This window comes from Megalopta genalis, chromosome 6 (genome assembly GCF_051020955.1).
Source record: "Megalopta genalis isolate 19385.01 chromosome 6, iyMegGena1_principal, whole genome shotgun sequence".
Lineage (NCBI taxonomy): Eukaryota > Metazoa > Arthropoda > Insecta > Hymenoptera > Halictidae > Megalopta > Megalopta genalis.
Genome location: NC_135018.1, coordinates 17,622,800 through 17,637,592, shown reverse-complemented (window position 1 = coordinate 17,637,592; position 14,793 = coordinate 17,622,800). Strand labels below are relative to the sequence as shown.

The 14,793-nt window shown below is 36.9% G+C and overlaps 2 protein-coding genes and 2 long non-coding RNA genes across 5 annotated transcripts in view; 1 reads left to right on the top strand and 3 right to left on the bottom strand.

Annotated features, from left to right (window-relative positions):
- The window catches only part of LOC117228143 (SLIT-ROBO Rho GTPase-activating protein 1), a 33,556-nt gene extending 31,176 nt beyond the window's left edge, over window positions 1-2,380 (bottom strand). The window contains exon 1 of one of the 2 annotated variants that reach the window (XM_033483857.2): window positions 1,674-2,380. In XM_033483857.2, the coding sequence (XP_033339748.2) occupies window positions 1,674-1,752 (79 nt within the window). In that variant the 5' untranslated portion in view covers window positions 1,753-2,380. The remainder of the gene's footprint in view (window positions 1-1,673) is intronic. The other variant, XM_033483847.2, reaches the window with a different exon arrangement.
- A 509-nt stretch (window positions 2,381-2,889) lies between these two features.
- LOC117228147 (intraflagellar transport protein 74 homolog) lies at window positions 2,890-5,527 on the top strand. Its single transcript, XM_033483861.2, has 2 exons — window positions 2,890-3,464; window positions 3,782-5,527. Exons 1-2 carry the CDS (start codon window positions 3,121-3,123, stop codon window positions 5,304-5,306), a joined length of 1,869 nt encoding a protein of 622 aa, XP_033339752.2. The 5' UTR covers window positions 2,890-3,120; the 3' UTR covers window positions 5,307-5,527.
- On the bottom strand, window positions 5,277-6,266 carry LOC117228153 (uncharacterized). The gene is made up of 2 exons (XR_004492240.2): window positions 5,557-6,266; window positions 5,277-5,478 (listed from the first exon to the last, which is right to left on the bottom strand). It is a non-coding gene; the product is annotated as an uncharacterized LOC117228153 (long non-coding RNA).
- Window positions 6,267-8,719: 2,453 nt separating this feature from the next.
- LOC143259724 (uncharacterized) lies at window positions 8,720-12,705 on the bottom strand. The gene is made up of 3 exons (XR_013033754.1): window positions 12,234-12,705; window positions 11,987-12,162; window positions 8,720-8,969 (listed from the first exon to the last, which is right to left on the bottom strand). It is a non-coding gene; the product is annotated as an uncharacterized LOC143259724 (long non-coding RNA).
- Between the last annotated feature and the right edge of the window lie 2,088 nt (window positions 12,706-14,793).

The window sequence follows — 14,793 nt, the reverse complement described above, 5'->3', positions numbered from 1 at the left end:
CCGAAGGTACTAGAAAAGAAATACGCTTCTTCATGACCGAGTTTAGAGTATCTGTTGCAACTGCAACGATGCAAGAGGGGAATGATTCAAATTCTGTTTTTATACTCAACTAAGGATCACGTTACTAATCGGATCCAGTGAAATTAACGACTCGAGCCGTTCGTGTGCAAACAAGGGAAAAGTACCTTACACACATCTCGGATATATCGCTGTTTGATAATGGTTTATTGTTCGAAAAAATTTGATCGAAATTCCGGAGTGGTATTTATAGATTCAAAAATACGGATCGAACAAAGCCCACGTACGAGTGCATTGTTTTTCGTTAAACCCGCGTTTACAGTGTATACATATAATTTAGTTACGGACGAACATTCGTTTCTATGCTGGAACGAACAACGTTACAGAGACTAGGAGAGTATAAATCGAAAAGCCATGCATAAAGGAAACGATGGACTAAGTCACACACGCGACTTCGTGGTGGAAACAGCCGTAGCGAACAACGGAATTGTACGCATGCGCGCCGCCAGCCATCAAAGAATACAGATACGCATCTACGCGATGACTGAACTGTTGAACGTGTGTGCATTTAGGGGGAAAGGGATGAGGGATCAGCGTTCGGAGGAGGGGCATGCGTTAAAACAAAATAAAAATGAACCTCGAACGTTTGTAAACGGAAGTAGGGATGGGCAGCCGATGTACGTTCTTCTAGGGACTTTCGATTGAATCGAATTATAAGAATGCTGAACACGTTTCACACGGTACGCACACCGACTATGGGCGGGGGAAAAGCTTTTGAAACTGTGATCAATATTTTGTAATTTTTCTAACAATAGCTTCTTGCTTTTTCTAAAGTTGTATACGCGTTATTTGACTATGAAAAACGACTTGCAGACCGTGTCGATAGTATTATAATAACTGCGTGATCGGAAAGATGATATCCAACAACGTCTGGCATGCGAGTTTTCGCGAGAATATAGAATACTATGAAACCGATCCTTGGTGCTTCCCACGACTTTAATATGCAGACAGGGCAGTTTCAAGCCGCCGCGCCAACATTTCAACTGGAAGACGTGCAAGCACCTCGTTCGTCTCTATCGGGTACCATTGCAATTGCACGACCGCATAAATCGCCTAACGCAACAAACATTATCTATTTTTAAACATTTCCAAATGTTCCTCCATTTTTGCATATACGAAGGCGATTCGATCGTAAGTTTAATTTGTAATATTGTGAAGATCATTAACCATCGTATAATTGCTTGAAACTCTGTTGTACCACTGGCTGCACGTTCTAACGAAACTTCAAACATCTGTCGGCCATACAGTGTACAGGCTTGTTCGGACACATCGAACATGCTCTAGCCATTCTAAAACATCTATTATGCATAAAATATTATCGAACCTTGTTACTTAATGCGTCATTCGTGTATTTAATAATTTGCAATGATCGCGAGCGATCAGAGTGTACGTCATATAGAACCATAATAGAATAGGAAAAAGGAGACTTTCTCTTTAGGTAAAAGCAGGAAGAAAAAAGAAAGCAAAAGGGAGAGAGAACGCGTGTGTATCGTGTATGTGTGTGTGAGAGAGAAAGAGAGAGAGAGAGAGAGAGAAAGAGAGAGAGAGAGATGAAAAGAGAAAGAAAGATGCAGAAGTGCGTGGTTGCAACTTACTGTTGAAGACGAGCAGCTTCCGTGTGGAGCCAAGCCTTTTGATGGGTGACTTCACGCCGTCGATTTCTTCTTCGTCCATCACACTCCCTTCAAGTATTCTCCGATGTTTGCGAAATATCCCGTGTGCAGGGTAATGTTTAGCTCCGTTTTAACGCGCACCGAACGTGACGTTTTTCCCTCTAAACGCAAGTAAAGAATTCTTGTCACAGTTCAAAGCATTCTCGAACACGAGGAGGTCACCGCTTTGTTGCGGTGAAACCGGTTTACCGGTGGCTTTTCTACGATCTGCACTAGACGCGCTATCAACGAGTACGAGTACACATGTGCTGGCCGTGCATACGGCGCGGTGGCCAACCTATAAAATACGGGAGAAAGAAAACAAAACGAAGACGAGAAGAATGCCAACGAGAGAACGAGCGTGTGCGGTCTGTCGGGACTGTCGGTTGGGTAAGCGAATCAGCGAACGAGTGAACACGAGTGAACGGCGCGGCGTTCAGACACGCTTCTGCCAGTGTCTGCCTCGACGGCAGCCGAATCCCGATGCTATGGCCGAACCTAGCTTCGACGAGGGTCACCGTGCGAACGCCGGCTGCTTTCTGGCTACCCCGAGTCCCCGAGGCACACGGAGGATATTCTTGGACTCTCGTATATTAATTCAAGTTCGAGGGATCGGCGTCGCTACCGCCGTCACCGTCGCCGTCGCCGTCGCTACCGCCGTCGTACATCGTCACTTGCCCGCCACGTCGCGTCACTTTTGTTGCCTAGCAACTGCATCTCCGCGATAACATTTTGCTGCCACCTACCGTGTTGCCTTTCTATATACCTAGAACCTATCCTCGGTAGATAAAGCGAATATCGTTCCAACTTGAAATTTACAAGTTCATTTTTCGATGAAAGATCGAAGCTTAGAATTTAGAATAACGGTCTTCGAACTTTCGAAACATGCATTTAATTGATTACATTTTTCTTTTAGCGAACAATTTCCCTGCAAGTTCGATCAAATGATTCCGTTAAATATTAATATCGAAGTCGGTATTTCATATTCGGTATCCAATCTATTTTTATATTTTCGAGTCACGAGTATAGTTTTACATTATCATAATAGGTGTGTATCTACAGAAATGAAAAAATTTTTAGATTTTCGAGTTTTATCTTCGAAAATCCTCAATTTTTTACTTTGATTTGCGAAGTCTAGGCAGGAGTTGCGCAGGCGCAGAACCCCGGCTTAAGGCACGCAGCTTGAAGATTGTTGAAGATCACTGACTTATGGTGGCTGCTATTTTTGCAATGTACAGCTTTACCATGGTAACGAAATGTAAAACAAAGTTGACAAACACTAGTTGTCCCGTAGAACAACGCGAGGTATCGGATAGAACAGTTACGAGTTCGTATCTTTTACAAATAGACCGATAAAAGTGAAAATCGGTGTAGAAACAAATCGCACGCGATGCAAAGACCGTCGACAGGTGTATCTGTATTGCAAAATAAGTTTGATAGATCTCGTAGGGCAACCAGACATGAATTAGGGGACTATTATGTTACTTCTGGAAGTACGCGACCGTCTACACCTGGACAAAATGTCCTGGCAAGACCACCGACTTCTTCTTTTTTATTCAATCAAATGCAAGCTAACAGTTCCCGAGTAGCTACAAGTTCTGGTAGTTCGATGTATTCGAACAGTACAGTTCCTATGCTTGGTCAAACAAATATCAATATCATGGAAAGACCGATAACTCAACATGGAGTAGCTGGTGTCAGACCGGGCACAGGTAGAGGATTGTCCATGATGAGGTAAATTTATTCAGAGAGAATATCTTTACTGTAATAGTATTTGTTTTGTCACGTTTTCTCCGTGAGATCGAACAGTGAAACTGTTAATCTACGGAGGTCGTAAGTCTCCGATTCAAATTTATATGACACCGAGTCTGCGTGATTCCGTATGACTCTTTCGAGTGATACGGATGATAGGTTGATGTAGAATGGTTTTAATACCGAGATGACTAATTGTATTTGGTTTAGAATGAATTGAGTTGAGCTGACACTGACTGATCGATGACCGACGAATGACTAAAGAGTATTGTTTTATAATATACAGTTTTTGTTTATAGGCAAATTCAAGACAAAAGGTATTACAGTGGTATTTTGCAACTGAAAATAAGGGAATTGAATCAAGAAATTATTACTCTTATGAAAGATATCGAAGATCAGAATAAAGAGAGCGCCACTTATCTGCATTACGATAAAAGAGCCAAAGATTTAGCTACAGAATTGATAACTTTGCAGGGACAACTGGCAGACTATAACATTGTAGTGGATAAAATGACATCGGACATTGGGAAAGATACGGTAGAACAAGAAACGGATGAACTCGCAGCAAAGAACGAAGAAAATTTAACAAGAATTGAAAATATGTTTGAGGAAAGAAAGGAGTTAGAACAACAGTTAATTAAGTTAGAGAAACAATTGGAAAATGAAAAGAAACGAAGAGACAGGCTTGTTGAGAGTATGAGCTCGAACGTGAAAGAAAAATATACCGAATTGCTGGAAGAGAAAGCAAGCTTGCAAGAGAAAATAAATAAAATGCAACAAGAACTGGATGCATTATCTAAAGAACAAGTTTTTCTGGAGGAAGAAATAGCTTTGTCACCTTTGAAACAAGAAGCTGTAAAGTTGCAGCTTCAAATTATAGAGATAGAAGAGAAAAGAGGAAAATTAAGGGAAGAAGAGAAACGTAGAATATCTCCGGAAGAGGAAAAAGAAAAGTTACTGCAGAAAATTAAGCAAGACAATATGGATATCGCGGCTGCCGAAGCCCAGTTAGCCGAAAGAAAGAAAGCAATTGAAGAAGCGGAACACGAACTTGAACAATTGGAAGCCGATATAGAGGATAACCAATCTGAGAAACATATAAAATACAAGGAACTTCGTAAAAAAGAAGAAGCCATGGAACAATTTATGTCTACTTTCGAACAACACAAACAAGACGAAACCAAGAAATTATATAAATTGGAAGAGAAAGTGGTTGATTATTTGAAAAACATTTCGAGCATATTAAACACTGATATAGATATTGTAGACGGCAATGAAATGGCTATTTTGCACGATATAATCTCCAGCAATGATGATGAATACATCGACAATGATGAAAGTTATGAAGGATTAACGAAAGAAAATCTAAAGTTGCAGCAAATTTTGGGTAAAGTAGACTTGTTGGAACAGAGACTTCAAGCAGAGTTTTCAGATCTCAGTGAAAAAATAAATAAGAAGGAAAACAAACTAACAATTTTGGAAGATATAAATAATTTAAAATCAAAATTATCGACGAAGCAAGAACAATTAATAGAGGAATGCGAACAACTGAAAAAACAACGATCGGAAAATATACAAGAACGTAAATCGCTTCAGTCCGAATACGATGAGATTAAACTCCGATTAGGAAATAATGAAATATACATTCAGATTGACTTATTAGAAAATACCATAGAAAAGTTAATAGAAGAACATGAAAGAATTAAAGACTTCATTTGCAAGCAAAGAGAACGGTACAATTATGGCCCAATAAAGGAAGATACTTTTAATTTAATGACTAATTATAACACTATGTTGAAAGAGAATCTAAAACCTATTTATTAATATATACACTTTACGTAATGTTACATTCTTATTTGATATTATTTTATGACGTGATTTGTAGAAAATAGGAGTTCATATTTTGTCATAAATTTGATAAAATCTGCTTCAAATTTTGAACTTGGTTGTACACTTTTTTGTACCATTTCTTCGTGTAGCTAGACAAGCAATTACTCTGAAACGATAAATGTTCGAACGAAAAATAAAGTACAATACATACTTTACTAATTATATATAAATAGTAGTATAATACCTTCAATAAATTTTGCAATTCTTCTTTTTGATTACATTGTGCTAATGCTATTGCTATATTCACTATCGCTATTTCTTTTCCTTGAACATTAACTATCAGACGATATACATCGTTCAATAAATGATTGCATTTTCCAGATGAATTTGAAGTTTGCTTAATTAGTTGTGTTAATATTTCTTATTTTGCAGGAGTTTTATTATATGTTTCAACACATCTTTTAAATTCATTTATAGTAAATTCAATGTTATTTTCTAGCACGGATTTTCTAAGTGGAGTGGTAAGTATAACGTCATTGTTTTCGCAGTAACCGTTTTCTACTAAAAGATTGACCATTTATTTTACACAACTATAATTACTACATTTTGCTACTAAGTTTAATAAATGTAAGCATTGCGTGAAAGCCTTTGTTCTGTGACTGACATTGGTGCATTTTCAAAGCTTCGATTGTTTTTTGCCAATAATTTCTTTCAAGAAATAAAATATAAGATTCTTCCCGATGCTGTTAACTTTCTCTGCAATTACGGGAATGTCAGTAACAATTTTACAGGCGTCAACAAAAATGATCGTTAATCTCTTTCATATTTCAATTTTGCAAATTTACAGTTGTCATTTTGAAATTCGGGTGGTACGACATCTAACATGTATTTTGAGTATGCATACATAATCACATTATCGACTGAGTGGCAGGGTTCGAAAGAGAGAGAGAGAGAGAGAGAGAGAACATTTTCGGAGACTACTCTGAACTGTGCTGCAGAATGGCATCATCCAATCCCATGGTGAGATCTCTCTTCTACCACTCTGCAGTCCAAATCACTGGTATGCAAGATAATGCATATAAGCCTATTCGAAAAACAAAACAAAAACATGAGAAAGTTGAAGACACCATACACAAAAAATCAATATAAATTAATGAAAACAGGCATCTAAGGCAGGATGTGATAGATTAGCTCTTTTTACAACAATCTTTCAGATTGCCAAACAACCTATGTGTATTTATGATTTTTCTTTTAAAATAGCCACTTTATGGGCCACGAACTAAATTTCAGCAAATAATGATGGAAAAATTAATGCCAAAATGAATAAGCCAAGGGCATAGGAACAGGAACTTAGGATCCTTTATATAAAAAAAAAATAACAAATAACAATACTGCAAGACATAAATTAAGCACAATTAATTGTTTTTAGCAATGCATTGCTAAAAATTAAACCAGAGGTTCTACACATTCTATTCATTTCAGTTAACACTAGATTATCCAAGGAAGTCATTTTTTTTGACTGTTCTTTAATTTCAATTAGACAAAAAATTATGTATATAATGATACAATTTCTTAGAATTTTATGACTTTTTGTACAACATATAAATGCGTTTATTAATAATTGTAGTTACCTCCCCCCCCCTTCTTTATTTCCAATATATATATAACATATACATATATATATATATAATAATTGTAGTTACCTCCCCCCCTCCTTCTTCATATCCAGTATATATATAGAATATGAAGAAGGGGGGGGGTAACAACAATTATTAATGAACGCATTTATATGTTGTACAAAAAGTTATAAAATTCTAAGAAATTGTATCATTATATACATAATTTTTTTTCTAATTGAAATAAAATCTAATTAAAATAAAAAAATAATATATAACATTTTATATAATTAATATAATAATAATAATATAATAATTTTTACAATTAATATAATAATATATATATGTTATACCTATATTGCTCAAAAGCAGTCGTTTTGACTGCTTGGGAAATTTAAAATAATCAAATGACTCTTATTATTGAATTGAGTAAATTTCTTATATGACCAACTCGGCTCTGCATCGAAATAACATTTTTCATTTTTTTCGATTACCGTTACATGATAACATACAAGTACATGATAAATCGTCGATTTGGGCATATACTAGATAAGTTGCAGTTGCTCAATAAGCTAAAGTAGTACTCGTTATTCGTATCTTACATTTTTTTATTGTTAATATTTACTAATAACCTGTTATACAACTGTGAATAATATAAAAAAAATATAGGTATATACTAAGTTTCAGTCTTTCTAGTGTTATTAACATAATTCTAGTCATCTTTAGTTAAACTCAACAAAATTTAAATTTGGCGCCACCTAGTGTGAAACTGTTGAATCAAACAGACAAAATTATCGACAGTCGATTTTGACTAACAGTTTCAGCGTTTCGCCACCACGTGTAGTGGCGTGCTCAGTAGCAAATAATTCGTGCTGGTTTTTTTTTCATAGCACTTTGTGACAAAAGTGGTATCATCGTGGTGGCATCTTGTGTTCTCTTTATTTTCATCAATAAATGACCTTCTTTTTCGTTATGTCGACGCAGTTGATTCTTCCGAACGATCATGTGCCCCTGGTTTAATTTTTAATGGTCCAGTTCCGCAGTAATTAATGTTTTCCGGCAATCCTGCATACCGCATACAGAAGAAATTTAGTTCGGGCGTTTACCGTCATGTGGTGATAGTGCAATGCTTATTTCTCTCTGATTCTAATTAGCAATAATTATGGTACGGGAGGGATGCACATAATCATTACGAATAATTTTAGACCGACATCGTTCATTTTATGCCACTGGTATTCAAGTCACTCGAGTTTCTCTTTATTCGAATTTGTAGCTTTTACGAAACAGATGATTCATCGAGATATGTCTAAGATTCTAAGATTTTTTGTTCCGCAAAATTGATAAGCGTCACGAGTAGAAATGAGAACAGAGGTAACATAGAAACTGAACAATTTTACCTAACGCTAAAAGCACCGAGCGACTACAGACCGTAGTAACCGGATTCGATTCGATTATATAAAGTGCAACTGATTTTTATTACCGTATTCGAGGAAACGTTCGATCGAACGAATCGTTCGAATAAATTCCCGAGACAGCATTTTTGTGTGCTTTCGGTAAATAATTTTAGAACGAGAGACCTGAAGTGGGTCACTTTGACGGTAGCGTCAACTGTGAATATGTTCGATTGAAATTTCGTTCTCGGTGAAATAAAGATAAATTTATGGTATATAAATTATATATATGTAATAATAATATATATATATATATATAATAATAATAATATATATATTATTATTATATATAAAGATAAAGTTATGGTATATAAATTTATAATATATTTATTTATGGTATCCGTCTTCGGCTGTAGTCCCATAGCCGCGGATCGCAGACCGCAGAAGACTATACATGAGTCGCGGTTCCATTTGTTGGAGCGGTCGAACCGGTTGCCTAGGGGATTGGCTTCGGTTTAGGACTGCCCATTCTCAGTGATGTTGCATTGGCGCTGTCCAGAAAATGGTACAAAAAGTCTTTGAACGGCTGCATCTTCACGGGCGGAGCGAGATGGCGAGTTCTCCAATAACGGCGCACCCTAGTCTAAACCCTACAATTTAAAAACGATCGAGCCGGGTATTATGACCGGTGATTCGTGGCACAAAACGTCGATACAAATTAAAGGGGACGGTCTAGCCACGTATACATAAACACACACACACACACACATACACACACACACACACACACACACACACACACACACACACACACGTACATACGTATAAACGTAATCGGGCCAGGCCGCGAGGATGTTGCGTTCGGATCATTCTGACTCGTTGACTTCGATACCAAACAGCGATAAATAATAAAATAATAATATTAAAATAAATATAATATATATTAATAAATAAATATATAAATATATATATATATATATATATATATATATATATATATATAAATATGTAAATATGTAAATATGTAAATATGTATATATGTAAATACGTAAATATGTAAATATGTAAATATGTAAATATGTAAATATGTAAATATGTAAATATGTAAATATGTAAATATGTAAATATGTAGATATGTAAATATGTAAATATGTAAATATGTAAATATGTAAATATATAAATATATAAATATATAAAATAAATTAATATATATAAAAATAAATATAATAAATAACTTTATTTATTACGCAAATTGTTTACTCTCGAGCCTGCAATAAATTTGATTATGTCTACTGCCAGAGAAAGAGTTTTCGGCGAAAACAATCCCGGAAATTGAGAAACAACTTATGCACGTAAATTCGATGCGTTTCGAAACGACGATCGGTTCGTGAACAAGATTTTCTATTTCTATTGTTGAACGACTCGATTCGAACGCGTCGCGACGGGCGGTCGTCGAAAGAATTATGCGATTGTTCCGCGCTGCTGTTCAGCTTTTATTGTTTACTTGTTACGTGAAAATTGTGGAAAATTTCGGTAGCACGACTTCAAACGTACGTAGAGTTAGTAAAGTAGTCCGCATCCATGTATTGGGTTGGCAACTAAGTAATTGCCGATTTCAGTTATAGATGACTCTCACTCCCGTTTTTATGATATCCGTAAATGTTATATTATAAAATTATTATTATTATTATTATTATTATTATTATTATTATTATGTTATTTTTTATTATCCGTGAACGTTAGCAACTGGACAAATTGAATGCAACGGTCAAGGAAAAGCGACCACAATGCTATTGTTAGCTTGCTGACTTTTTTAACACGCAAGAAATATAGTTCAAATGTTATTTCAGTTTTCTAAAATGGCACCAAAGTGGTACCACCGGCATACAACAGATAGTTTTTGCATGGCACCAGCGTGGTGCCACCGGACGGCATAGTGTTAATATTGAAACCAATAAAAGGATTAGCCTCAGTCTCAACAAGGAGGTTTTGATAATATATTGGGTTGACAACTAAGTAATCGCCGATTTCAGTTACAAATGTCTCTGACTCCCATTTTTATGATATCCGTAAATGTTATATCATAAAATTATTATTATAGCAACTGGTCAAATTGAATGCAGCGGTCAAGGAAAAGCGACCAGAATTGGTCGATCGTAAAGGTGTCATTTTCCAGCAGGACAATGCTAGGCCGCACACGTCTTTGTCCACTCGGAAAAAATTGATGGATATTGGTTGGGAATTGCTGTTACACCCACCATATAGCCCTGATCTCGCGTCATCGGATTACCACTTATTTCGATCCCTGGACAACTCCCTTCGTGGTAAAACTTTTAACGATGATGACGCTGTAAAATCTCACTTAACTCAGTTTTTGGTCGAAAAGGATCAGACTTTCTACGAGCGTGGAATTTTCAAGTTGTCAGAGAGATGGCGAAAGGTCATCGAACAAAATGGAAAATACATTACAGATTAAACTTCCTTACAGATTTTAATTGTAAATCTAAATCAATTTTTCTAACTTACAGTATAGTAGTAGTATAGTAGTACTTGACCTTCGAAATCGGTCAAGAGATTCCTCGAATCGAAGAAACTCATCTTCGAACTGTACTCGCCGAGAAATTCCAAACTATTTATCACCCTAATTTAGATATTTCTAGCGAGAGTCCGGGTACGGCCACCGTTATTCCGTTCTTCATTAAAAATATATTAATAATAAAATATATATTATAATAACATATACACATAAAATATATTATCGCGTCCGCTTTGGTTTATTTCATGGTAATTATAGCAATAATTTAATGTTTGTTGATATATTGGATCAGACTTTCTGCTAGCGTGGAATTTTCAAGTTGTCGGAGAGATGACAAAGGGTCATCGAACAAAATGGAAAATACATTACAGATTAAACTTCCTTACAGATTTTAATTGTAAATCTAAATCAATTTTTCTAACTTACAGTATAGTAGTAGTATAGTAGTACTTGACCTTCGAAATCGGTCAGGAGATTCCTCGAATCGAAGAAACTCATCTTCGAACTGTACTCGCCGAGAAATTCCAAACTATTTGTCACCCTAATTTAGATATTTCTAGCGAGAGTCCGGGTACGGCCACCGTTATTCCGTTCTTCATTAAAAATATATTAATAATAAAATATATATTATAATAACATATACACATAAAATATATTATCGCGTCCGCTTTGGTTAATTTCATGGTAATTATAGCAATAATTTAATGTTTGTTGATATATTGGATCAGACTTTCTACGAGCGTGGAATTTTCAAGTTGTCGGAGAGATGACAAAGGGTCATCGAACAAAATGGAAAATACATTACAGATTAAACTTCATTCCAAGTAAAACAAAATTTTTGATTTCATTGAACAAATCGGCAATTACTTAGTTGCCAACCCAATATTTACGTCTACGGGTATATGTAAGCTATTCATTCGCAATGTAAGATTTCTACGAGCTCCTCGCGTTAGGTGCTTGTTTTCGTAAGCAATCAAATTTTGAGATTGCGGACGAGATCCTCTTGAACGAGGACGGCGAACAGGAGAGTGCACACAATTCAGCGTTCACGCAAAGGATTATCTGGGAGTCGTTCGCCGCTTTGTTCGCGGGAAAAAACTATACTTAGTTACTTCGTTCTCAGCTTAATACCTTTAGGGGAGTACACTAAAACGGTCGAGTGACATCGGCCATAAGCCGTGGCAGGGTATTGGCGGTATGCCGTGGCACGGCGTGTCGTCGCATCGGGCAGCAAATCGAGTTGGGCCTTATTTTGTCGCGCCGCGCCGCGTCCCTTCCTGTCCCTCGTCTCGTCGCGCCGCTGCTACCTACACAAAACGTATTTTTTGCTGAAGCAGAAAGCGCAGGCAAAATCGGTCATAAAATGTTCGGGCCTTACCTGCGGACTCCGTCGGGCCCGAGCGGGCCGGCTAGATCGTACAGACGGGAGCCTAAAATACGTCGGATCCCAGACGGATGCGAATTACCATGCAATAAAATGAATATTGTTTAAACGCGGTTCGAAAGCATATCCCCGCGCTTGGGTCGGATCCTTCAAAATTACGGAAACGTTGGCGGGCTAAGCCGGACCTGGTATAAGCGGGCTTAATCTTGTACCCCGGCCGCGTAGCTTTCACAATTTTCTGTCCGCTTTTTTATGGGCCTTGTTTCTTCTTTTTTTTTTTTTGCCTATGCACCTCGTTGGATCCGCCGACAGGTATGCCAACACTCGCCGCTACTGGCAACGTTTTACAAAAACGACAGTTACTCATGGTTTTCGTTGTTATTAACGTATCCACGGTTGCATAAAATTAATATTGTTCGCGGTTCATAAATTGTTATGAACGATATTATTCAATATTGTTCTATTGCTTTAGCATTTATTTGGTGTACACTTGGTCGAAAAAAGGGGCTCTCCGTTACACCTCTTGGAACGCGATAACTGTGTTAAGACTGCATCGAACGACTCGAATTCTTTTTCGATGATAGAGGGATTGGTAATCGATGACTAAAATGCTTTTTCCTTGAAATTTTGCTATTACTTGGAATGACAAAGGAAAGCATAAAAAGCTCTCGTTCTTTTAACTTTCTTATCCGAGTCTATAACGAGAATTTATGAAATGCCTTTCGCAGATCTTGGTAACTTCTATGCGTGCTGCAAAATTTTGATTTGAAAGATCGTAAAAAAATTGCAGATTTCTTACAATTTTTCCGATCCTTAATTTGTCGTAACTCCATAAAAACGTCAACCGATTTCGATCAAATTTGGTAGCACGTGTGTAAGTTGCCGAGATCTGCGGAAGACATATTTGCAGTTTTCGTCATAGACTCGGATAAAAAAGTTAAAAAAGAAACGGGAGTTTTTTATTTCTTATTTTTGTCATTACCAAGTAATAGGAACATCGTAACAAAATCGTTAAAAGTCATTTTCTAGTCTGGTACACTAGCCGCTCTATCATCTAAAAAGAATTCAAGTCGTCTGGTACAGTTTTGAGAAAAGTTATCGCGTTTGAAGAGACGCACGGTGAGTTTTTTCGACCGAGTCCAATATGTTTGGTCGACAAAGCGTCACCGGAACAAATTATGGAATATTAATTTGATCAATGAAGTCGACAACTCGTTGCCATCAGTGTCCGAAACGATATACAATCGCTTGCACTACTTTAGAAGAACCTCCATAAATCACGCTCGGATCGACAACCTGTTTGCTAGGGCACCAATACATCGACGTACTTCGGTCTACGCTTGTTTGGAGGCTCGATAGTCTCTCGAATGATTTTATGGTCAAATCATATCACTTCTGTGCCGTCGTTGTAAACGAAAACCTTCGGCAAACATTCGGCAAACCCTCATCTTCCAAGATTTACAGGATCGAGCGCAGATTGTTTGCGATTTGTAACGCCATAATATACTAATAAAATAAAAGAATGGATTGTGTGGTCAGCGAAACAATACGTGTATAACAGCATCCGTTTAACTAGCTACTCCGACGTGTAGACCTAATCATCGGGTCATCATAATATCAGTCTGACCGCGGTTATCTCACGAGCTCCATGAAGACGAAGGGCTTTTAGGTACTAATTTTATGTAAAGTTACGAGACGTTGCGGTGCCCTGACGTGCTATCACGCTTCCCGCAGGTACCATAATCAAGCGGTTGCGATTCACTGCCGCGGAGCTGCAGTATAACTAAATGTTCTTCCAGGAATTCCGGATAACCGGCTCTTTCGGCGCAAAAGCGCGAACGCTCGCACGTTTCCTCAATGCCAGGCCCCAAGTATGGCTCGCTCGCGTTGTCGGCCTCGTTTCTCTTTTCACTTATCTGGATTCTCTTTTATCGATCTTCGCGTTTCCTTTATCTATCGATACGTGCGATTTTCGATTCGAAATATCTACGTACACATATCTACCATCGTATCATCATATATATATATATATTAAGTCTAACGGAAAGTTCTGTCCGTTTCAGAAATGAAAGGAAATAATAGATTTTTCATAAATTTAGTAATATTTATTGTACGATATAATTTCCGTCGTTACTTATGACCTCTTGCCAGCTCGATGGCAATTTGTGAGCAACATTTTTCAAAAATATATGTCTCACATGAATATGTGCATATCTATTGAAATTTGCAATGACATTGTCGGACAGAACTTTCCGGCAGACCTAATATATTTATATTATATTATAATATTATATATATAATATATATTATTATATTATTATATATTTTATTATATATATTATATATTATTATTATATATTATATTATTATATTATTATATACAGGGTGTCCCACAATTATTTTAACAGCCGAAAATGAGGGGTAGCTGAGGTCATTTGAAGTAACTTTTTCCTTTGCGAAAATGCAATCCGCGGCTTTGTTTACGAGTTATTAACGAAAAACACTGGCCAATGAGAGGTGACGGTGCGAGAGAGAGGGTCCGCGAGAGAGACCG

Excerpts from the sequence above, each read along its gene's own strand:
- LOC117228147 (XM_033483861.2), top strand. The coding sequence starts at position 3,121 with ATGCAAAGACCGTCGACAGGTGTATCTGTATTGCAAAATAAGTTTGAT. Across the intron at positions 3,465-3,781 it reads AGAGGATTGTCCATGATGAG|GCAAATTCAAGACAAAAGGT; the intron begins GTAAATTTATTC and ends TTTTGTTTATAG.